The sequence below is a fragment of the Vicia villosa genome, linkage group LG1 (genome assembly GCF_029867415.1).
Source record: "Vicia villosa cultivar HV-30 ecotype Madison, WI linkage group LG1, Vvil1.0, whole genome shotgun sequence".
Lineage (NCBI taxonomy): Eukaryota > Viridiplantae > Streptophyta > Magnoliopsida > Fabales > Fabaceae > Vicia > Vicia villosa.
The window spans coordinates 223293057-223320235 of NC_081180.1; the positions used below are offsets into that span (position 1 = coordinate 223293057).

The following is a 27179-nucleotide window of genomic DNA, read 5'->3' on the forward strand; positions in this document are numbered from 1 at the left end:
TATTTTTAATAAAACATAAGTGATAAATTAAATAAAAATATTTTTTTTTATAGAAGAAATAGTTTCAATCATAAAAATCAAATAAAAATATAGAAGATAAATTAGTAATGTACTTTTATTTAGTAGAACTTGTTAAAATAATAATTTCTTAACTTTTAAATAAATAAATCAGACAAAGTAAAATATACATAATAATCTCAAATTCTTTAATATTTTTTGATAAATGAATATATATATATATATATATATATATATATATATATATATATATATATATATATATATATATATATATATATATATATATATATATATATATATATATATATATATATATATATATATATATGTAAAATAAATATATAGAGTCCTCAGTAAAAAAAATAATAAAGTTCTATACTTAGACATGTCTATTTTAATAAAGTAAATAATATCAAAACTTTCCAATAGTAAAAAAATATTGAATATGATTTTTTTTATAATAAATTAAAGAAACAAAAGAGTTTGAAAAAATAGGAGATAACATAAATATTTAAAACTGATATGTTTGATATAAAATTAAATGGCATATAAAATAATATTTTTGGTAAGATTCTATTTTTATGAAAATTTTAAATATTAAGAATAATAGAAAAGATTCTATAAAGTGCTATTTATATGGAATTATTAAATCTTAAGCATTAATTAAATCAGATGGTTGATATCGATAGTTCTCGTTTCTCACAATAGATATCAGTTCTCACTCGATTAGCTGCTCCATATATATATATATATATATATATATATATATATATATATATATATATATATATATATATATATATATATATATATATATATATATATATATATATATATATATATATATATATATATATATATATATATATATATATATATATATAGGAGGGATCAAATTACACCAATATATTACACGAGTAGTTACACTCATTTATAACCCTTGATATGATTTAAATCTAATGGTTAGAAATACCCACTTAGTGACTCATGATTGTTTCTTAAAATAGTTTGCTCCTATTTTTGGTAATAAATAATTTTTTATTTTATCAAATCATAATTTATTTTTCACATAAAATTAAAAAGATCTCTCCTACTTTTTCTAACAATTAAATTACTCTTCATTTTAAAAAAGAAAACGTGTTTGTTAAAAAATATTGAAATTTGTTTAAAATTAAGAATACATATTTTTTAATTAAAAAATTATATTTTTATTAAGAAATATTAGAAATCACCTATTTCAAAAGAATATTAATAAAAATCACAAAATGTTTATTATTATTTCTTAAAACTACGTAACTTTATGTATTTCTTATTAACAAATGCTATTTTTCTTTAAATATTGTTTACTCTCAATTTTAAACAAATTAAATTTATTAATGAAATAAAATTACATTCAATTCACTTAATGTTATTAATATTTTAAAAAAATAATGTGATTTTTAATATTTATTAATAAAAGAATTATTTTTAAATTAAAAACAAGTATTTTTTCTAAACATTAAACAAAATTGATATTACTATTTTATTTAAATAATTATATTGTATTTACTTATTTTACACTGCAAAATTGATATATTTTTAAAAATCATTCAAAGTTGTATAATATAAAAATAAATATTAAGTAATGAGTAATGATTAACCCGATAAAATATATATATGAAGTGAATAATAAAACAGATAAATTTTATATTATTTTTAAACAATGTTATTTTATTTTATTTTTTAATTCTCAACAAAAAGTTTATGTTTTTATTATTTAATTTTTTATACACAATTTGAACATTATTTTATATTCTATTTAAAATTGGTACAATTTCAGTATTTACTTTAAATAATAGAATATGATTTTATATAAAGAAAATAAAAAAGTAAATTTGTTGTGAAATAAAAAGAAGTTTTTTTTTCTAAGAATCTTGATTGGTTTTATAAAAATTATTTAGAATCACGTTTTCTTTAAAAAAAAATTTAAATTAAGTTTTCTTTTTTAAAATGAAGAGTAATTTAATTGTTAGAAAGAGTAGGAGAGATATTTTTAATTTTATGTGAAAAATAAATTATGATTTAATAAAACAAAAAATTAATTATTACCAAAAATAGGAGGAACTATTTTAAGAAACAATCATGAGTCACTAAGTGGGCATTTTTAACCATTGGATTAAAATCATATCAAGGGTTATAAATGAGTGTAACTATTAGTGTAATATATTGGTGTAATTTGATCCCTCCTCATATATATATATATATATATATATATATATATATATATATATATATATATATATATATATATATATATATATATATATATATATATATATATATATATATATATATATATATATATATATTTCTTTGTTGTTAGAAAGTGTGACAATCTCAGGGTTTATAAGGTTTATGGTATTCTCAAGGGAAAACTTAGAAAGATAAAGGTTTTGGGAAAATTTTGGAGTTATCTAAAGGGATTGTCAATTACCTTGGGTTTGAGTGATTCATATATTGAGAGTTTGAGAGGTTAGGAAACACTTGGGTAGTAAATAGGAGCCTTCGGGGTTGTTCTTGGGAACTTTGAAGGCGAAGACTATTTTCTTGTAACTCATTTGTAATCTCTTATAACAACTTTCTGGATATAATTAATTGGAGAGCTACTCTTTCCCTCCCCAGAGTAGATCGTTTGATCGAACTGGGTAAACAAACCTCTCCATCTTTTCTCGCTTTATTTCGTTATAATTTATGCTTATTGGTTATTATTGTTGAAGACGGTATATTTTGGTTGTTAATGTTCTTTGTCTCACATAATAAACTATTGATTGAATTGAACCTTGTCATTACTCACAACAATTATGTTCCTAAATTAAAGATAACGCGAAGTTCACGAATAAGTTTAGTTAACATGCGATTAGATTAAGGAACATGTATCGATCAAATGTAATCAATTTTATTCTATGAACCTCGAACTAAGAAAACAAGATACACAAAACAGGATTGAAAATGAGTTGATTAAAATTGGATAATATAATAACCTCTAAGTCTTGATGGAATTCTGAAATAGTAGAATAACCTTGTAGTTTAGTCGGCCATGTAGTCCTAGTGTTCTTCTCTATTTCGTAAAAGCTGTATATTTTCCCCTAACATTGCATTTAGCTTAAACAATAAAGAAAAATGGGCTCTAAGAGCATTGGCCCGAAAAACATAAGTTTGACCAAAAACTAATTAATTTGTTTTTATTAATTCTGGAACGAAAAAATGATTATTTAATTCCTCTTCACTCCGAATTGACTTCTGACATTAACATGAAACTAGTAGCTTTTTTCTTAGCTTTCCAATACATATTTACATGCCAGAATAAGATACTTGTAGCGCAAGTTATGATATGCATTGTGAGAAGGTATCAAAATACAAATTACTCAGAAAATAAGCAACAGAAATAAAATAAAAGCAAATTTACACTTAAATTTAAAAACATACTAAAAATAATGAAATTAACGCAAGAAGTTCTAAAATTATCGTAACACAAAGTAGAATAGTGTGTATTAAAATTCACTGATCAAAATTTTTCCACACTTGAACTTTTGCACTTCGAATATAACTCTAACTATTAAAACATACTAAAAATAAAGAAAACGATTATGATTAACGGATTAATCGACTGGTTCGGTAATTTAAGACTTATCTTTGGTTATTATATCGCCCATTATCTAAGCACACATTCAATTGCTATTTGATTATAATATCGATTAAACAAGCGTTATCAATAATATATGGGTTATGTTCCTGATTGTCGCATTAAGCATGTCGATTAAAGATAAGGCGAAATTAACTAATAAGTTAAGTTATCACGCTATTAGATTAAGGAACATGTATCGATCAAATTTCAAACAATATACACAAAACATGATTGAAAAGAAATTGAATAAATATTGGATAATATAACGACCTCAAAGTCTTGATGAAATTCTAAAATAGTAGATTAACTTTGCACTTTAGTCGCCCATGTAATCATAGTGTTCTTCTCTATTTCGTAAAAATTGTGTCTCTTTCCCTAAGGTTGCATTTTGCTTAAACAATAAAAAAAAATTAAGCTTTAAGAGCACCGGTTTGAAAAACATAAGTTTATCCCAAAACTAACTAATTTTTTATTAAGTCTAGAACAAACACTGATTATTTTACTCCTATGCACTCTGAATTTGCTTCTAACATCATATAGAAACTTGTAGATTTTTCTCTTAGCTTTCCAACTCATATTTACATGCCTTGATTGGATACTCATAGCTCAAGTTATGATTTGCATGGTGAGAATGTATCAAGATACAGATTATTCAGAAAATAACCAACAAAACTAAAATAAAAGCAAATTTAAACTTAACTTTAAAAACATATTAAAAGAAATGAAATTAATGCAAGAAGTTATAGAATAATCGTAACACAAAATAAAAGAGTGTGTATTAAAATACACTGATCAATGATTGATTGAGAAATCAATGAACATTGTCAATTTTCACAAACTCTCTTCATCTTCTTTCACAATGACCTTGGAAGATTAGGTCAATAAAGATATGCCTCTTTTTCCTTTCTCCAATATACCATAAATTCAAATATGTTACCACATAATAATACATTGTTAGATTTATGAATGATCATAAAAAAAACTTTAAGACATAATGCTAAGGTTTCGGTTACACCTGCATATAACTGAAAAACTATGTTAGTTTAATCCTGGATGGAGAAAACTTAGAGAGTTTCTCAATTACAATGAAAGATCAATTATTACTCTAGTAGAGTATTAATTTGTATTACTCTATGTTAACCAGACACTGATAAATTAACCAATTAGAAATCAATGAAACATATTTGGAATCCGCTTATATGAAAAAGCTTCCATGGAAAACAAAACTTTTATGATAGAAAAGAACCAATATCCTCAAAATTAAGAGTCGTAAGACTTGATCAAAAAAACTAGCTCTGAGGCCAATTGTTAGGAAATAATATGGATAAGAAAAGGTCTAGAGGGAGTGAATAGATCGATCCCCTTTAAAAACAATTTCAAAACTTTTTGAAACAAAATCAGAGATTTACGAACGAAAGGGAGTACAAAATAAGATGGAACCTTATAAATACGTCAATAGGATTTCTAATCGAAATATTAAAATGATATCACTAGATGAATCACTCTTTCAAAGGCATAGCCAAACAAGATAAAAAAAACTTGCTTGACCTAAACAATTTAAAACTTTAACATAAAAATACTTTGATCATAATTGAATTAAAGATAATGAAATAAACTAGATGCAACACAGACCTATGCTTACATAATAAATCACTATAAGCAAGATTTAATCTAGATGACGCATAAACAATGCAAGAATGTAATATCTACATAATAAATGTCAAAAATTAGAAAGAGATAGGGAGAAAGAAAATAGTACACAGAGATATATAGTGGGTCGATAATTTATCATTGCCATGCCTAATCAACTCTTCAATGGTTTTAAAACCATCAGGAAAATAATCACGTCACCCACTATTTCGATAGTTAATATACAAGTATTTGGGTACAATGAACTATCATCAATTTAAACACTAATAACCACACTGCATTATCCAATACAGGTCTCTAATGATAATTTATCTACTGATGCAGATACTCAACTACTAACACTCAATATCCTCATTGATCTTGATCCAATAATTTTTCTATCTAAAATTACCTGCTCCAAGCTTCAATTCTGCATCACCTTTTACTCGGATCTAACGATGACTTGTCTGATCAATTGCCATTAGCTAAGAAATTTTGGACAACTCCTAACTTTTTTCTGCAACAACCTTTACTTGGTTTCACTTAAGTCTTCAATGGATTATAGATAACATCTTCTCTTATTTGATAACACCCAACCAATATCAATGGCCAAGAAACGTTTCTTCCTCCTGATACATGCAACAAAAACTTCAAAGAAAAACATTAGATTCTCTAATGTACCTTTCATCTACCTCTCACACTCAATCTTTAGAGTTGGAGATCCTTAAAAATGTTTTCTTGATAAAGGTTAAAGAAGATGAATATCATATGAGGAATCTCACACACAGAGCTAATTCTCACATGGTCTATATTATAGAAGGTTAATCACAATGTATCAATAAGGAGAAAAATGTCGGTGAATGAAGAACACATTCAGGTTCTCTCAAGGTTCTTGAAAAAACGGGTTTTTGGTTCTTTGTGAGTATCCTGAGATCGGTCAATTCAATTCATGATTATCAATTCTCCTTACTTGATTTTCTTCTACAACAAACAAACACAAACTATGTGACAAGAAGTTATATGATATGGTCACACTTTCTCTCTCTCTCTCTCTCTCTCTCTCTCTCTATATATATATATATATATATATATATATATATATATATATATATATATATATATATATATATATATATATATATATATATTTTATAGACAAAAAATGAAGATTAAATATTAAGGGGCTAGAGGGTAGGCATACAAAAGAAAAACAAGAGACAACAAGATTTTTAGTCAAATCACGAGGTTATGTTTGAATCAAAGAAACAATTAATTGAAATAAAGGTTGGAAATTAGGAAATTTTATGCCATGGTTTGAGTCACAATTCAACACCGTGATTCGAATCACCCACTTCTTATAACTCAAGTAAAAGAGTTTTGTAATTCAAATTGCACACTCTCATGATTCGAGTCAAATGAGGCAGTGAAAAATTCTAACTTTTAAGAAAAGATATTATTCGAATCATAACATGTATGATTCTATTCAAGATTTACAAGAACCTTGATTTAAGTATTTTAACCTATGATTCAAGTTATACTCAATACATTGACTTGAATCAAATTGCTAGGCTAAAAAAGATCATTTTTATGGATTCAACTGTTAGAACAAGATTTGGTTATGCATTCAATCTTTCAGTTTTGATGATAACAGTATATATATTTGTTATGCAAAATTTTTGTACCCCAATAGTTTCTTAAGTGTGCAGATTCACTATTTTGGTTGATTTGGGTTGTTGTCCAGAAAATCATCAGAATCAATGTCATCACACATTAGAAGAACTATTCATCTCAATTCTGAAGTGACATCAGCAGTTCTGAAAAATGTTGAATGACTCATCAGAAAAAGATTTACAAATGTTCTGAAGCTAATCTACTCTTCAAAATCATAATTCAGCTCAGATGCGCTTTTTGATTTCACCCTAGAAATCAGAATGCGTCGTTCAGATAGGCTGTTGCTTTCAACTCTGAAGAACATTTTCTCTTGGAACATCTATGTTACATGATCTCTTCACTGCTCTCTACTTCAGTTAATAAGTACATCTAAAAAAGAAGAATGATTAGAAACTTGCAATAGAAGACATATGGTACAACTGTACATCATCTTTTCCATTATTGCAAGATGTATTGTATGATTCTGTCTAAGGTGTGCTCTTTGTTCCCCGCAAATGCTTGGAGCCGTTACATCAAGGAAAGCCACGTTTTGTCCTCTCTCAATGATCATCTTTTCATGGGACTATATATATGAGACACTACCCTTTGAAGAAGCTGCTAACTCAAAAAGAACAACAATTCAAGCTATATTTTCATACTCAGCAAATAAATTTCAAAGAGAAAAAGAGAAAGAAAGTTCTTAGAGAAACTGTACTAAACACTCCATTGTGAGAAATCTAGTTTTCTGAGAATCTCTAAACACAAGAGTTGTTTCTCATTAGATTGTGTTAACATTAGAGCTTAAGAGTTTATGTTTCAATCTGCTTTTTAGAAGCAATATCTTGTAAACATTATCATTTGAAAATCTGTTAAGCTTTGTATTCCTCAAGTGGCTAGGTTGTTAGTCTGTATACTTGCAAGTTAAGAGGGTTAAGGTGTCTTTCTAGACTTTTAGAGTTTGTCTGTAATCTTTCAATATTATTGGATTAAGTCTTTTTCTAAGGCGAAATCACCTTGGCGGGTGAACAAGATTAACCTTTTATAGCGTGAGCTTGTATAATCGAACGTGTTATTTTTATTCTCCCTTTTAACTATCTTATTGACTATTGTGAATAGTTTGTCTAAGAAGAAAAGTTGTTAAAAAATCCAATTCAAACACCCATTTCTTGTTTTTTTACTACCTTCATCAACTACTAATTTATTGAATAAGGAGGATCTAAAAAATATAAAACTAAACATAGCAGATGTGAACGAATAAAAATCAATTAAAACAAATTACAAATAATAGATAAATCAAATAATACATAGATACACAAATCGACAAATTATCGAAACAAAAATGATACTGATGACTTCAATTTCATAGTGGCCACCCCAAATTTTGCAATATGGTTCCCTAACTTATTCTTAGTAGAGCAATTAGCCATGCAATCAAATAACTGGTCAAGCAAAGAAAAATAAAGGATATGCAAGGAAAATATGGAAGGCAACTTACCAGGCAAACAAACAAATTCAAGGAGTTCTTGAAGTTTTTGCAAGAGTAAACAAAGTCAATGACCACTACGCCAAATTTGACTTTTAGCAGCACATCTACGAAAGCGCTTTTAGGAAAAAGCGCTGCTATAGGTTTCGCTAAAAACAAAACTAAAAAACAAGGGAAAAAAGCGCTGCTATAGGGTATCCTATGAAAGCGCTTTTTAAAAGCGCTGCTATAGGGGATCCTACGAAAGCGCTTTTTAAAAGCGCTGCTATAGGGGATCATATGAAAGCGCTGCTATAGGGGTAGGCTACGAAAGCGCTTTTTGCCTAAAAAGCGCTGGTATAACCAACATTAGAAAGCACTTTCTGAAAACGCTCTTAAAGGTCAAAATGAAAAAAAATAAAAATAAAAACATAATATCAGACTAAAACCTTCCTCCTTGTTTGTTTCGTCGTCTCTTATACGAACAAATCTCTTCCAAATCCCTAAACTTTCAGTTCTTCTTCTCAAACTCTCAAACCCAAAAATCGTTCATTCATCTTCTCAAACTCTCGTTCTTTTCAACCGTCTCCCTCGCTCGCGATTTCTACATCTCTTCTCTGATTCGCCTTTTCCTTCAGTCGCAATTCACCTTCGTCTTGCTCTCATCTCCATTTTTTCTTTGGATTCATTCATTCATTTGTTCATTTGTTGCAGATTATTGAAGTTATTGTTGTTTATTTCGGTTGTGGACATATGGTGTTGAGAAAATCTGAAGGTTTGATGAAGCTTCAGAGAGAAAGATTTATCGATTTCTTCTGGTGAGATCCTTCCGATTTTCTGGCTTTTTCTGTGTTAATGGCTTTGTGTGGCTTGCGAAATATTTTCTTCTTCTTCTTATCTTTGATTCTGAAGGGTTTTCAAATGAGGAAAATGATGAATTAGATTTAGGGTTTTTGCTTCTGGCTGCGTGAATAATGTCTGATCCCTTAAAATCTGTGCATTTGATGCTTATATATTGTGATAAGCTTAGGTTTTCTGTGTTGGGTTGTATCCTCTTGTTAACAAGCCTGATTGAATCCACTTTGGGCTTTAACAATTGATATTATGATATGTTTGTTTTGTGATGAGCTCAATGTTTAGCTGTGACTTTTGTGAATTATTATTCCTTGTGGTAACTATTGTTTGTACCTTGACTGAAATCTGATTTGTTTGTATTGTGCCTGCTTATTACTACCTACTATGTTTGAATGTTGTTGAAGTTCACATGGTGGAGAATAAAGACGAAGTCGTTGCAGATTGAAACCGAAGGTTGGAGGTAATTGGAGATTGATGGAGAATCTGATGCAAGAAATATTTCAGATAGGTAGAAAGATTTTTTTGGTGAGTTTTTTTCTTGAAGCTTTTTTCTGAGTTTTTCTATGTACCGTGTGTATGAATCTGTTTGAATTTTCTCTGTATTCTTTCTTCTGTGATTTTTGGTTTAGTGTTCTCGCGTTTAGGCCCTAGTTCCTTCACGGTTTTGGCCAATTCGCGTCTCGAGTCGAAAAAAATCAGTTTTTTGGAAAAATTATGTAGGATTGTAAATATTTTTTGCCTACTAGGAGCAGAAAAATCGTGCGGTCATTAGTCCCGTACTCTTGGAAAGAGTTATGGGATTCCAGCTTCAAATCGCCAAAAAACTCTTTTTCCTATTTTTAATGAATTATTTAATGTTTTCATAGAGTCGAAAAAATTGAAAGAATTCTCAAACTTCTATTTTTACGTCATTAGATTAATTTCGATGTTATTTTATTTTTCTGATTTTATTTTAATCGATTTCCTTCATTGTGTTTGTTTTTGCCTTTTAGGGACATTATTGGCATTTTAAATATTGTTGTTGCATTGCTGCATTAGTGTTGCTGCATTGCTGCATTAGTCCTGGCTACTAGGTCTTGTTGTTCTGAACTTGAATGTTGATCGAATAGAATGCCCGACTTCCAATTATATGCATTTATGTGTAGCTGTTCGAAATGGTAAATTGAGCTTGGGTTTTGTATGGATGATATGTTGTAGTATCTTAGTTTCTTCTTTGAATTTGGTTTTCTGGTTTTATGCAGGGGAAGTTCATGATTGGTGTAGCAGGGCATTGGTTGAATTGAGATATGGCTAAGCTTGAAGTGAGGATATAAGATGGAATCAAAAGGTTTTATTGAACATGACTTGGAATGATGAGAATGATGTTCATACTTTGCAGGACCAGGACTGATTTAGTTGATTTAGTTGTTTATGGATGATTTTCTTATTGTTATAATGTAATGTGAATTGGTTTAGTTGTTTTGGTCATGTTAGAAATATGTGAATCAGTGTATATATATTTCGGATTAATTACAATGGTATATAATGTAATGGTATAATTTATAATGCCTTCTACTATCTATCCATTATTAATCAATTGACCACTTTTCCTATTTTACCCTTTTTCCAAAAAAAATTTACATTGCAAGTTGGATATAATGGTAACTAACAAATTAACCATTCACTCCCAATTAACATTTAACACTTGGCAGCCCCAATTATACTTCAATTCAAAAATATATTTCCCTCCTTACCCAAAAGTATTTTCACTCTCATACTCTTTTTCCATGTCAGTTCCACTCATTTCTTTTTGTCTTTCTCTCTCACCAACACACTATTACAACCGAGGACAACAACAAACCCTACTGTGTTCTCTCTCTTTCCCCTCAAACCCTACATCTGTCGCCGCCCCTTCTCCTCCCTATCTGCCACTACTTTCACCTCTAATGGAAAAACCAAAACCATTTTTGTATTCATCATCCGACAACCTTTCTAATGAACATATTATATTTTTGTTTTGAGCAATACTGGCTTTGGGGGTGTTTTTGTTATGATCAAATGCGTCCACATTCATCAACAAGTAAGTTGTTACTGTGATTCAATTTGGGGTTTTGATTGATTTCCTTTTCTATAAGTTGATTGAGTTTTTGTGTTTTGATTTTGATTAGGAATCCACCAAAGATCCCACATGTGCACATTCTTGCGAAACCTGTTTTATGATTTTGCCAAAATAACTTTTGTTAGGTAACCAACTATATTTTTAGATCTGAGCAGCTTTATTAGAAGTCTCTTTCTCATCTTCATCTCTGGTCAGCAATGCTCCTAACGGTAAAATGTTTCTTTGTTGGATCTCTACAACTTTGTGTTTCACTTTTGTTGTTTTTTTTATGTATTTTATAATCTGATCTATAATATTTGATGTTGTTTTCTTCTTCCCTTTATCTTTGTCTATTGTCAATCAATTTCAGTTTCTTTGAGATATGATTTAGATTGCATGGAAATGGACTATTTTGATCACTTGATGAGGTAGGTGTTTCCTTAGTTATCGATTCAGTTATGCTAAATCATTCAAATAAAAATTATTTACAACTAATTATTTAAGTTATTTATCTCAAATAAATGTAGGAATTAGAGTTGCTTGGAATGTTCATGTTATTTATAAACAATGAAGGTGAATTGATAGTATAGAAGTGACAAAAATATCTTCATTCATTTTGTTCGTGTCCAATATCGATATGATATTGTTGGCATCGAGTATCAATAGTACATTGTGTTGGTGTTCGATACCGACAAGATACTTAGACATATAACTATTCGATCATTTTATGATTTTAAATTATTTTTTGTGTCAACATGTTTGTTGTGTAATATTTGGTGTCTGCGTCGGGCCTTCATAGCTTGCGATTGCCTTTGTTTTCGTTAAAACTGATAAAGTAGTTTCTTTTCTGACTCAATACATAGAAAATTTACTAATAAATCAAATAATAAATATAAATGTTACTCTTCTTTATTAGTATAATCATTGAAACATTGTGTGATCATACATTTTAATAATTTCAATTGGTTATACACAACAGGCTCATATACACAACAAGCTCATATGCAACAGAATAGGGTGCATGGTGTGTTAATGGACCCTTTGCAATGTGGAGTCCACAACAATTAGGAAACACATGTGACTATATGGACTCATTATATTATTTAGTGTTGAAGATTATATTACTTAGTGTTGAAGTTGCGGAGTCTGGTTTTCAGTTTTTAGATTGTATGCCATATAAATATGTTTTGGCAATTTTATTTTTGAATTAGTTTTTGAGACGACATCCAAAACTCATGCTTAATCTTGATTAAAGGTACATTTTCTAAAACATACATTGAATTTGACAAGCAGATACTTGCACTAAATCTTTACAACAACCTCTGTTCAATTTTATTGTCATTGGTGACTTTAAGCTGAGAATAATTTGCAACGCTTATGCTTTCATAATGATCCAGGTTCTAATGACCACATGATAGCTCAGATTAAAGATGTTGTCTGTGATGGTTCGAGGGCAGTGAAGAATACCATTGAAGATGAATGTGTTGTCTTGGTAAGATTTTATTAGATTAACCAATCAGTATTTGATATCTGCAGTATACAATATTTTTTTCTGAATTGAATTGCTTGTATCATATTGGTTGGAGTTACTTTGAAAATACTAATGTATGCTAGAAGGAATTTAATTTTAGACACAATTTATGCTCATTTTGGAGCTTGGGTTAATGTTGTTGGCTTTTGGTAAATGATCCAACGCTCTTATCCTCTCTCCCTTACTCTGCAACTCAATAATTCAGGTTTATATATCTCTTCCTTTAATGACTCAGCTCATTAATGTTACTTATGCTTTCGTTTTTGGGGCTCCATTCTATGTTATATTGCTAAAGGTCATGGAGGTAGTGATGGATTACATTGTTATATTTCTTCCCTTCATCATGTGATTGCAGGCAACACTCATTATTATGTAGATTTTAACGGGTCATTGAAATGTGGATTCTGTCTAGAGTGAGCTAAGAATGCTTATATAAAAGTCTTGCAACTCTGTTACTAAGCAATATGATGCTCTGAAATACATGCTAAAATGGATTACAAGCATCAATTCATGTAGTTTCTTTGTCGTAGCCATGAAAGTAGTTCAAATCTGAATCTTTATATGATTCTTACATATACCAAGTATGAATATGATTCTATACTTTTAAATGCTTGATAGTGAAGAATTGCAAGTTTATGGCTGCCTCTAAATGTTGTATATATGAGCATTTAGTTGTGATTGTTTCTAAATTGACATTATGTTCTAAATCTATATATGAGCAATTATGGTTTGGTTATTTACTTACTGTAGTATCTATTTATCTATATTAAATTCAGATGTTCATGCAACTTTATTTGAAATTTTTGTTGCTACATATTTTTTTTAGTATTAAATAACAGAATAAAAATGAAGTTTTTTGTGGCTTGTGTAGATTATTTGAATTCAATTCAACTTTTGCATGGCAGGAACTGGTGGAAGACTATAGGAGTGTACTTAAATAAATGAGAAAACAAATTTTTGAAATTGACAAAAATTTCTAAGTTTCATGTTGTTGCTCTAAGTGAAGATTTGTTGAAAAACTCTTCTTCTTTATCCTCATCTTCAAATTTTTTTGTTCCTTCTGAAAAACCAGTGAAATTTATGGTTAGAACTATTATAACAGTGAGGAACAAATCAATGTCAATGAAGATTTCAAAGAAACTATTGTGAAATACTTGATGCTCTAATTGATAGAATTGGAAGAAATGTTCTTGAACTTTTAATCACTGATTTTGATTTTTATTATGGATTAAATTTAAATATATCATTATTAGTTAAATTGAATTAATTGTTTCTTTAACTATGGGGATGCATAAACAAATGCTGCAATGAAAATCAATGAAGCAATTGCATATTTGTTTGAGCAAAACAGACAAATAATAAGAAATGAATGAGTTAATTAGATCGCTTAATTCATATTGAATCAAATTTTTAAGTATTTAGAGCAGTTCATTTTCCTTGCAATTATGTGGTTTTGACAAATTTATGTGCTAATTTATCTATTTTTTATTTTGTAAATGGCATTGTAGCGATTGAGAAAAATAGCAGTTTGTCATTCAAGATAAGTCAGCATAAACCATAATAGCATACAGCCAAATGGATTTTTAACCATAATAGCATACAGCCAAATGGATTTTTAACTGAGACAAAGTAATAAACAAATCTAGCACATAAATAGAAAATTATCTCTTAACATGTGACAATAATAGAAAATATGCATTCTTTCTAAGCAAATTATCTCTTAACATGTGACAATAATAGAAAATATTTTGCCATATAACTAACAGAAAGTACATATATGAGTTTCCTGATTTTGTTAAAACAATTTAAATTTTATTGTTAATAAAAATCCAATGTATTGTTTTTTATTTGTCTATTTTTCTCTTTTGGTTAAAATTTATTTTCTGTTTTCTATCATTCTCAATTTTATTCTCATGATTTTTAGTCAATCTTAATTTTTCTATCGATTTCATTTGTTTAAATAGTAAAAGAAAAAAAGAGTTACTGTGCATTTTGTATTCATGAAGTTGATTTTGATTTTTAATGTACCTATTTTTGTTTTGAAATAATTGATTTTTATGCAATATGAATTTATTTTCCTCTTAAGTTTCTGAATGTGAATTATATATGTTTTTTCACTAGCTATCTTATATATATGTTTGCATTATCTTTGTTTATGTCAAGGTACTTAGTATAGTAAAAAGTACATAAATTTTGTTTTTATTTTTAATATATAGTTTATTTAATTCCTACTAGCTATTTTAATTCTTCACAAATATTTGTTGCATTATTTATGGCCAAAAACTTTTTACTATCTCAAATTATAAGTTAATTTGTAAAAAAGATTTAATTAAAATTATAAATTATTTTTAGAATTTCAATGAAATATTAGTATTTATTATTAATTATATCATTCATTATTAATTATTATTATTTTTTCACGGGTCATTATCAACACATTATCCTTTTTATATGTATTTTTAAATACTATTTTTTTCTTCTCACAAATATTTTTTTCTTTTTCTTTTTGTATGATTATTTAATATAATTAAATCTATATAATTATTGTTCATTTTACAAATAAAATCATTTCAAATTTTATATTTATATCTAAAATTTTACATTTGTATTTGTTAAAGTTTCATTTTTTTCTCCAACTTGAATTTTTTTTATATAATTATTTAATATAGTTGAATTTTTATGATCATTATTCATTTATAATTAAATCATTAATTTCACATTTATATATTTCTAAATATATTTTGTACAATATCAAATAAATTTACCCGTGCGGAAGCACGGGTTTCTTACTAGTTTTTGTATATAATCGAAATCGCTTCTTCGTTGAAATAATGTTGCCAAAAATGCAGGTTTAGAAATTTTAAAAATAATAGGTTTATTAAAAATGCAGGTTTAGAAATTATAAAAATAATAGGTTTATTAAATAATAGGCTATCTATGAAAGCGCTTTTTAAGAAAAAGCATTGTCTTAGGCCTATATATGAAAGCGTTTTTCAAGAAAAAGCGCTGCCTTAGGCCTACCTACGACAGCGCTTTTGCCTAAACAAAAAGCGCTGCTAAAACCTATAGCAGCGCCACCTTTCCCAGCGCTTTTAAACGCTTTTAAAGCCCAAAAAAAGTGTTGTCGTAGGTCTTTTATGGCATAGTGGATTTTATTCAAATATGTAGTTTTAAAATTAACTCATCTAGATTCAACTGAGTTTTGTTAACTCATCTGGATTCACGAGTACATGTAAATGTATCTATGAGATACCATTTGTAGAGTATTCATTTTAATGTCCATCTTTTAAATATTTCTCTTGCTGTTGTTTTATATAATTGAAGTTAGAGAATCGACTATACTATTTATTATACGTATGTATCGATGCTTAAAAGTTGGTATATGTTATTAGCATATATTTGTAACTATGTCAATGTTAACAAATTGAATAATAAATTCAAACTTTACAAATGATGGTTTGATAGACGTGTGATGTGAATCCAGACAGGACCTATGTGACAACACGAGTTTCTTACTAGTTGATACATTATAAAGACAGTCACATAAAGTATAATATCACCTTAAAATTCATGTTTAGTTTCACTATAAGATGCAAAAGTATGGGTTTTGAAGTATCTACAACACAAGATGGGTTAATAAACATAACAATGATACTGTAATAACAATGAAACAATAACACATTCTGAAAAGCAAATCTGAAGAAAAAAAATGATATTGTAATAACAATGATATTGTAATAATAATGATGATGTATTAAAAATGAAACAATAACACATTCTAAAAAACAAATCTGGAAAAACAATGATACAGTAATAGAGTTCAAAAATTTTAAAACAAACTTAATACATATCAGATTAAGATCTTAAGCTAACATTCTAAAAAATTTTAAGTTTTAACAGAAGCTAACATTCAGACATTAAAACATTGAACTAACCCTAATCAACAATTTCAATAACTAACCCTAATACAAAATTAACACATATTAGAATAAAGAATGAAAGATCATAGAACGAAGATGAATGGAAATGAAGCAAGTGAGTATTTAACATGCTAGATGCCTTGAGGTTGGAGCCCACCTCAAGAGACTGAAGCAGAAGTTAAAGGGTGATTGGATCACTTTGGGAGATGGTAATAATGCATACTTCTTTGCCAATCTCAAAGAAAAAAAACAAAAAAAGTCCAAATCAAGGAGCTAGAGGATGCACAGGGAAACAAACTCACTGAGTAAAAAGACCTAGAGCAGGAGGTTCTCTCTTTCTACACAAAGTTGATTGGTCAAAATTCTGAAAAGAGGCACCATGTGGACATTTATATTTTGAGAAATGAAGCTCAGCTAAACAGGGAGCATCAAGAGAGCCTTATTGAACCAGTGACTAAAGAGAAAATTTGGCAGGCCATTTAAAGTATGGGAGATAATAAAGCTCCCGGTGTGGATGGATATAATGCTAAGTTTTTCAAATCAAACTGGAAAGTAATAAAAAATGATGTGGTGAATACTGTGCAGAATTTCTTTATGAATAATAGATTGTATAAGGTAGTGAATTATGCTCTAGTGACACTTATTCCAAAAACCAAATGAGCAAAGACTATGAAGGAGATGCGACCTATAGCATGCTGCACCACTCTCTACAAAATTATATCAAAGGTCCTCACAAAAAGGCTAAACAAAGTAATCAACCATGTTGTAGATGATAGTCAGACAACCTTCCTACCAAGAAAAACAATCCATGACAGCATCATCCTAGATTTTGAATTACTGAGAGGCTATAACAGGAAGAATATATCTCCAAGATGCACTTTACAGATTAATCTCCAAAAAGCATATGATACTGTGGAATGGGATGCCTTGGAGCAAATCATGTATGAAATGAGTTTCCCTGCTCAATTTATCAGATGGATTATGACCATGATGAGAGGTGTTTCCTATAGATATTTGATTAATGGGCAGATGAGTAAGATCCTGCAAGCAAAAAGAGGGCTGAGACAAGGAGACCCCATCTCCCTTCTTTTGTTTATCCTAATTATGGAATATCTTCATATGACACTTGGTACCCTAAAAGAGGCCCCTGAATTCAAGTTCCATCCTATATGTGCTAAATTAGGAATCACAAATATTTGTTTTGCAGATGACCTACTACTATTTTCTAGAGGTGATGAGGCTTCTATTAGGATGATGATGCAGAAGTTCAGACAATTCTCTAATGCTACTGGGCTGAAGGCAAATCCAGCAAAGTGCAAAATTTATTTTGGTGGAACTAATGTGCATATTCAGCAAGTTATATCTACTGAGATCAGATATGGTATTGGTAATCTCCCATTCAAATACCTGGGGGTCCCCTTATCCACCAGAAAACTTACTATCAACCAATGTCAACCAATCATTGATAGAATGTTAGACAAGATTCAACACTGGACTGCTAATTTCCTGAGCTATGCAGGAAGACAGCAACTTGTTAAAAGCACTTTCATGACTATTGCAGGATATTGGATGCATGCTTTCCCTTTACCAAAAGGAATTATTCAAAGGATTGACTTAATCTGTAAAAACTTTATATGGCCGGGTAAAGTAGTTGGAAGGAAAGCTCTTGTAGCTTGGGAAAGAGTTTGTCAACCAAAAAATGTTAGGGGCTTAAACATAACTTTTCTCATAGATTGGAACAAAGCCACTATCCTAAAGATGTTGTGGAATCTTCATATGAAAGTAGACAAACTCTGGATTCGATGGATTGAAGCTTATTACCTAAAAGGAGTCAGCATTATGCAATGGGAACCAAAAGCATCAAGTTCATGGATGATTAAAAGCATAATCAAGACTAGGGAACTCATTCATAATAGTGAATATTGGGAGAGTAGTATCCAACAGCAACAATATAACACCAGTGCCATGTACCAAGAGCTGCGAGGCAGCAATACCAATCTGACATGGAGAAAAATGTTCTTCCAGAACTATGCAAGGCCAAGGGCTTGTTTTACTCTCTGGCTTGCCATCCTGGGCCGTCTACCCACTAAAGATAGACTGAGTAAGATAAACATCCATACTGATGGACTGTGTAGCTTCTGTGACCAAACTGAAACCATTTGTCATCTTTTCTTTAATTGCAGGTACACCAGCCATATTTGGATCAAACTTCTTAATTGGATTGGTTATAATAGAATAAGCAGAGGTTGGGAAGAAGAGAAAGAGTGGCTCACCATGGAAACCTCAAAAAAAGGTTGGAGAAGAAATCTTCTCAAGATGACTGCTGCAGAAGTTGTGTATCAGGTGTGGAAAACGAGAAACGAGAAAATCTTTAGGCAAGTCCAACCATCTTGTGATCTCATAAGGAGGATCCAATATACTATTAGTGTGAGAGCTAGGTCCAGGAAATCTTTGAGAAACCATGTGAATATGGACACCATGGAGATTAGTTTTATGGGTTTCTTTGCTAGTTTGTTTGTATCTTGGCAGCCTGGATCATATTGTGATCGGCATGTGTTAAACTGTTTTTGGCAATAAAATTATAATTTTAATCCAAAAAAAATCCCATAAATTCTATGTTAAATGATAATTTGACATTATTATACTTATCATTTAATTGCCTTTAATATTTAAGAAAATCAAAATTTTAAATTGAAAGCTAAAAAAATTGGGTTCCCTTATCTGCATTAAAAAAATTTTCATCTCCCCGTGTGACCTTTCAGATTAATTGCATTATCAAATAATTATAAGTAGATAAATAAATAAAAATTATAATTTAACATTTATTAGTGTAGATATCAAGTAAATAAAAAATCAGATATGAGACTATCGAAAAATCAATTACAATATTAAATAATAATTTGACATTTATTTTATATATCCAACTTAATACATATTTATTAATTTCTTATAATAATGTACAACCTTCCTCTTCAAATGCTCTTGAACTTTGGAGCTTTGGTCTAGAGAATCTGCACATTGAGACACGATAGAATCGAGTAGCTTAGTTTCAACCACAACATCACGTATTGCGAATATGCCGATTACACCTTTCTCTTCTCACTGCCAAAGTTCTTTTTTCGCCAACTTTGTACTGCATTCAAACATGAAAAAAGTAGTAGAAAACTTATAACAGATCCACATGAAATTCAAAACATATGATTTACCTAAAATTTAGAAGTTATTTTCAATTTGGGTGGGCTCTTAACAAAAGATTACCTTCACAGACTAGACGTTATTGTTTCACTAGTATTCCAACACACAAACTCAGAACAATCAGATGAAACCTTTACAACACAAACATAAAACCTTGATTAGGTTCAGGTAATATAGATATCATGCCACTGAGTTTCAGTTTCATGGAGAGCAATCAAATGAAGCATACTATTTTTTTTTTGTATCAAGTACTTTCTCCAATTCATGCAAAGAGGTAAACATAATTCAGTAATATTCTAAAACCAATTGGAAAGAAATTTTTGATCAAAGAAATATAAGAAAAAGCCATAAGAATTGTATCCCATATAACCTTCAAAAAACCAAAAACAGATATTAGTAATTGAAACTCGTTTTCATTTGGAAGAAACTATGTACATCTTTAACCGTGAAGCCCATAGATTTGACCTGCATCAAAACCCATAAATCTCATCATCTAAAAATCAAATTTTTACAATTCAAAACAACTAACAAACACATTTGCATACCATTGTTAGGGTCAAAGGTGGTTCCATGTCAAAGGTGTACACAAACAGATGCTTCTTGTTGAATCTTTGAGGTGGGAGAAGCCATTGAAGAGAAGAGGAAGAAGGTGACCGGTATTAGGGTGAGTTAAGAGCAAAAATCGAATCGAAAGCAAAAATGGATATTACGAAGCTACTAAGATCGTGAATGAGTTCTTGAGGTGAAAGAATGGTTTTGTACGAAGATCTTGGAGAACAATGATGCATAACCATGGTACTCTGAAGGCGAGATGTTGAGGAACAGGGGAATTCTGAAGGCGACGACTTCAAAGCTAAAGGTACGAATCAAAAGATAGAGAGAGATCGTGATTTTGAGAAAGAGTAACGATATGGGTGGAGAGTGTTCATGGAAGGAATATTGATGTTGTTGTCATATGAAAGGATTTATCAATTCTCAAAACTGAGTAAAACTCATTTCAATCTCTAATGTGAGACTTTCCATTGTCCAAGTTATTAGATTGTGATTTTAAATTTGGTTTCTACGCTGAATGAAGTTTAATAGCCCGTTTAACATTTAATTATAGATTAAAATAAAAAATAATAAGAAAAAGTGTAGAAATGACCCATAAGTAATATTAAATGTCAAATGAATATGGTTATAACAAAACTATAAATAATTTTTTTAACCCTGAAATTAGAGAAGTTTTAATGTGAACTCAAAAGGGTACAATTGGTTTTTCCCAAGTAAATGAGCAGCCCATTCTCCTTTTCCAAACCCACGCTCAAAAGAATGGGTACAACAAAACAACAATTTCCCACAACCTTTTGAAACCGTAATCTTCTTGATGCACTTGTGGACGACGTCCTAGGATACCACTGCAAATCTCCGAACTCAGAATCCTTCTCTTCGTTAACCTATCAATGTCGTTCACTAGGTCAAGGTTAATTTCTTACTCCAATTCTCTTTTTTCATTTCACTTTCTCTCTAAACCTTTTTCTCACTCTCTGCATCAATTCACACCCAATCATATCATTCATGATGCCATTTCCTCATTCCATCAATTGCTCCACATGCATCCTACCCCATCCATCATCCAATTCAACAAAATTTTAGGGTTTCTTGCTAAGACTAAGAACCATTGCACCACTGTTATTTCCCTTTCTCACCAATTAGAATTCAATGAAATTACTCCCGATATTGCTACTTTGAGCATCTTGATCAATTGTTACTCCCATCTAGGTCAATTGAATTTTGCATTTTCTACATTGGGAAAGATTCTTAAATTAGGTTATGAACCTAATACTGTAACCTTGAATACTCTTGTCAATGGTCTGTGCCTTAACGGTAAGGTGAGTGAAGCTTTGCACTTTCATGATTACGTGGTTGCGCGTGGGCTTCACTTCGATAAATTTGGTTATGCGTCCTTGATTAATGGGTTGTGTAAAATGGGGGAAACAAGGGTTGCCGTGCAAATGTTGAGGAAGATTGAAGTGAAATTGGTCAGACTTGATGAGGTAATGTATAGCACAATTATTGATAGTTTGTGTAAAGACAAATGTGTTAACGACGCCTATGAGTTATATTTTGAAATGATTGCAAAGAGAATTTCTCCTAATGTTGTCACTTTCAGTTCTCTAATCTATGGATTTTGTATAGTTGGTCAATTGAAAAATGCGTTTAGTTTTTTAAATGAGATGGTGTTGAAAAACATCTACCCGGATGTTTGTACTTTTGCTATATTGGTCGATGCTCTTTGTAAGGAGGGAAATGTGAAAGAAGCTAAGAATCTATTAGTTGTGATGATGAAAGAAGGGGTAATACCGGATGTTGTTGTTTACAATTCACTAATGGATGGGTATTGTCTAGTTAATGAAGTGAATAAGGCCGAACATATGTTGAGAACTATTTCTCGAATGGGAGTGGCACCTAATGTTCGGAGCTATAGTATCTTGATTAATGGATTCTGTAAGATGAAAATGGTCAATGAAGCCTTGAGTCTCTTTAATGAAATGTGTTGCAAAGGAATTGCTCCTGACACGGTGACTTACAATTCTCTCATTGACGGTTTATGCAAATCAGGGAGAATCTCGCATGCTTGGAAGCTTGTTGATGAGATGCATGATAAAGGTCAACCAGCTGATATATTCACTTACAATTCTTTGATAAACGCTTTATGCAAAAGCCATCTTGTTGACATGGCTATTGCATTAGTAAAAAGAATCAAAGACCATGGCATTTTACCAAATATGTGCACGTACAACATACTTATCGGCGGACTATGCAAAGGGGGACAACTTAAAAACGCACATAATATTTTTAAGGATCTTTTGACGAAGGGTTATCGTTTAAATATTCAAACATATAATATTATGATCAATGGATTTTGTAAAGAGGGCTTGTTTCATGAATCAGAGGGCTTGTTGTCAAAAATGGAGGACAATGGTATCATTCCTGATGCGGTAACGTATGAAACTATTATCCGAGCTCTCTTTCATAAAGATGAGAATGAAAAGGCGGAGAAACTTCTTCGTGAAATGATTGCTAGAGGTCTACTATAAGATTAATTCTAGGTAAGATAATTTCTCATTATATAATTGGTTATTTTCATGACAGCTATGTAATCATTATGATTTCTTTATTTTGTTGATAGTTACATACTCAAAAGAAGGTGGACTACTCAAAGGTAGAAGGTGTACTCAGAAGGTAGAAGGTAAGAGCTTTGAAAGCCAGAAAAATGGGTTTATTAACAAATTGGCATATGAATATGTATTTGATGATAATCATCCCTCCTTATTATAGGATGAAAAGACAAAGACATGATGAATATATCTCATGTGCTGATGACCGTGTTAATATCTAAAGTGTCTTTGAGTTAAATGTTTTTCAACACCTTATGGCTCATGTTCTCCTATTAAAATTAGAATTAAATTAACTTATATATCAATAATAGTAACAAATTTGAATCTGTCTTTTGCATTAAACCAGAAAACACTTAATCTATCTTGTACCTTTATGATAGAATCACTAAATAAAATCTCTTAGCAACTTGGGATATTATGCTAATTCTAGTTATAGGCTGATGCAGTATATGATATCAATTAGGTAAGTGCTCTCTCCTTAGAACCTTATAACCTCATGCTGATTCCCTTTCAATGAATTACTCATGCATTTGTCGTTATTATTTTTGCGTTGGTTTATTGATTATGCAGTTTTTTTCGTATTAAAATTTGTAGCGAAGACTTTGCTACTTGTGAATTAGCAACCCTTCTATGTTGGTTAGAGATAAAATGGTTCCTTGTCGAACAGTACAGTTAAAACGTTTTAAATTTAAGGGGTAATTTCGAGTTTCAGAAGGGAAAGGGATAGCGGGACATAAACCGCTCACCACCTGCTACCCGCGATTTACCCTATAGCAGCCGATATAGTGTTTTGCACCGCTAAGGCTCTTACTATAGCGGCCAGCCCTAGCTCCGCTATAGCGGGACATCGCCTCTATTGGACGCTATTGTAATATAGTTAGGATTTTACTTATATATGTATTGACAGTGAAATGTGTATTGCAATGTCAATTAATCATAACTGTCTAATCACTGAAATATATTTGACTTTGATCTTATCTATTTTAAAAGTCATACAAAAACTGAGCTGTATTTGGTTGAAATTTTTAATCTATTTTAAAGTCATACGAAAAATGAGATGTGATTGGTCGAAATTGTAAAATGTCTTACGCTGATAGTGCATGAAAGTTTTTTTTTGTATGACCCTCAGTTTCTTAGAGGAAGGAGATTATGATAATTTAGAGTTTGGCCGAAAGATTAGTAAGGTCTGACCTGTTCTAGTCAGGGTTCAAAATTAATTTAATACTCAATTTCCCATGGGGACGGTGATAGTAGCAGCATTGTAAGTCTCCTAGTAACATCACATGATCCCAGGATTGTGTGTTGCAAGATATTACATTCCGTGCTACAATCCTCGAGTTACAATTTTTCAACCCCCTCGTGATCTTGTGTTCACTCTAGATTTGTATTACAAGAATGTATTTAAGCTCATTCCTTTTCTTTTTAAATTCTGTAATATGGTATGAAATCATGTTCTGGAAAATATTATGCATGAATCAAACATTGTCATCGTTGTATTTGTATTTGTAATGCTTTGTTATATCAGCCTGCTCTGTCATATTCGTAATGCTTTGTTCTGTTCCTTTTCTCAGCGCTATCATTGAACAAATATGTATCGGATTTTCCCCTAACTGACCTACTAATGCAATGTAAACATTTTAATTGATGGAAATTTTAGTATTTTTTAGTGCAGATTTGTTAAATTTTGGTTCCAGTTATAGCTCACTGATGTTGTTTAACCAATGCATCAAACTTTGTCTAGTTTTTTTTTTTTTTTTACAAGGTGTCCATTTTGGTGTAAGCAAGTGATGGAAATATCTATTTAATAATAAACTTCATATTAACTAACCTATTGCTCTTTCTGCAATTGTTTCATGCAATGAGTAGTTATTTCACACACCTTACACATAACTTGGAAGTTCTGTTTCTAGAAACCTGTTTCAAAGTATGTGATAAGGAATGTATAAACAAGGAGCAGAAGAACAAAGATGGGCTTTCCAAGGAGAATTAACAAGTCTGGTAGATATATGTATGGAGTATTTTCTCTTTCATTTATGATTAGTTTGTTGACTGTTTTTTTAGATGACTTGTTGATAATCATTAAAAATTCAAATACATATATGTGAAGTTTCATATTTGTATTTGGGTCGTTCAATCTAATAATATTGACTTTTATATATTGAATTAAATTTTGGGGACAGTTTGTTGAGATATTTATACTAAATAAAAATTGTTTTATTACATAAATACACAGTTAAACTTTAATTTATTAGGCATGGTATGCAGATAGCAGATTAATATATAAAATATATATACTCGTGTCCGTGTTTTATATTTTTTATATTAGCGTGGTCCTCGTGTCCGTGTCGTGTCCCGTGTCCGTGTCCGAGTCCGGGCTTTCCAGGTTTCTATTAATGTTGTTATCTTTTCATCCTTAGTAATTGTAATTTATAGATGTTAACCCGTCTTCAATTTTTTTGTTTAATGGTAATGAACTCATATTTTATCACTTATGCATTGATGTATGAATATTTAAACAAAATGCACACAAAAGTTAGAACACAGTAGTATGAACTCATTTTATGTCTTTCATGTTTAAAATTTATGAAATCTAGTGCAAATTTCTGTGTTACAATGGTATGGTTATGGTATGGTTGGTTTAATATATGATGATGACATGTATTTCAATGTTGTTAACTGAGTTGTTCATCCTTTAATAAAGCTACTTCAATGGTGCTTTTCAATGCAATCCAAATCTTTGATCTCAACCAATTTAACTCTCCAACTACATTGTCCTTTTTGGACAACTTTTATGAATGGACACAACAAGGCTACAAGCAAATTGTCAGTGCCTTTGACACAAGAAGCAACTGAGTTGCACCATCAAATTAGGCAAAACCAATAGAGTATGCACCACCACTCTTCAACTTAGGAAATTCTAAAGAAGAAATTCTAAAGAAGAGCTAAAATCTATTTTGAGCCAACCATAATTGCGTGTATCTCTTGTATATATCTTTTGTAGTAGTATTTGTGTACATCTTTTGTAGTTGGTGTCTGTGTACACTTTATGCCATTTTAGAACATGTTTAATGCAATTTTGGTTTAATATTTCAGTCAAAGAATGTAACAATATTTTGACTTTTGACAACACAACTTGACATTTTTCACAAAATTTAACCGAAAGGACGAACTTGACTAACGAAATGACTTTTAAGGGACTAAAATGTAACCTTTATTAGATAAAGGATGAGAGTGAAACTTTAAATTAAGTTAAATGACCTCATGACTAATTAAGCCAAGTTTTAATTATGATGTTAATATGTGGTGGACTCGTCCGCTTTTTTGTATTCATTTTTCACCTTGATCCGTTAGTGTTTTGAGCTGCCCACAAGGCTTAGGACGAAAGGCCCAAGGTGACGCAGTCAGAAGCCCTAAGGAATAACAAACGTTAAACTTAGAATAAAACACAGAGTTGCAAGTGCAAAACTTGTCAGATTAGTTCTGAAATCCACCAGAAAGAAAAGAGAACTTTGATTTATTTTATAATGAAAATATAATCCATCCTTATGGCCATGCCAAGATCTTTAAATACATAAAACAAAGAAAATGGGCTTAAAGAAACTTTAATGGACTTTTAATCCAAAACATAAATAAAACTAAAAATTGCTTAAATATTAAACTAAAATTGCTTTGCGACACGCAATTTCTTTTTTGATATGTGCAACTAGAATTCCTACACCAGTCTCTTCCCTCTCTGAAGACCTCGACCGTGAGTTCTCTTCTTGATAAAGAGTCTCATCTGCTTGATACTCATGAATGTCAGCAAAATTAAAGGTATTGGATATATTCATGGAATTCGGGAATGCTACCACATAAGCATTATCATTGATCTTTCGGGTCACATTGAACGAGCCATATTTGCGTGGCTGCAATTTGTTGTAAGTACCAACCGGGAAGCTCTTTTTGCGCAGAAACACCATCACATCGTCTCCTACATTGAAAACTTTGACTCCCATGTGTTTGTCAGCAACTACT

At 30.3% G+C, this 27179-nt stretch overlaps 1 protein-coding gene across 1 annotated transcript; it reads left to right on the forward strand.

The window, feature by feature from the left end:
• The first annotated feature begins 21299 nt into the window (after positions 1 to 21299).
• Positions 21300 to 26730, forward strand: LOC131644906 (putative pentatricopeptide repeat-containing protein At1g12700, mitochondrial). Its single transcript, XM_058915518.1, has 2 exons — positions 21300 to 23096; positions 23177 to 26730. Exon 1 carries the CDS (start codon positions 21447 to 21449, stop codon positions 23082 to 23084), a length of 1638 nt encoding a protein of 545 aa, XP_058771501.1. The 5' UTR covers positions 21300 to 21446; the 3' UTR covers positions 23085 to 23096; positions 23177 to 26730.
• The last annotated feature ends 449 nt before the right edge of the window (positions 26731 to 27179 follow it).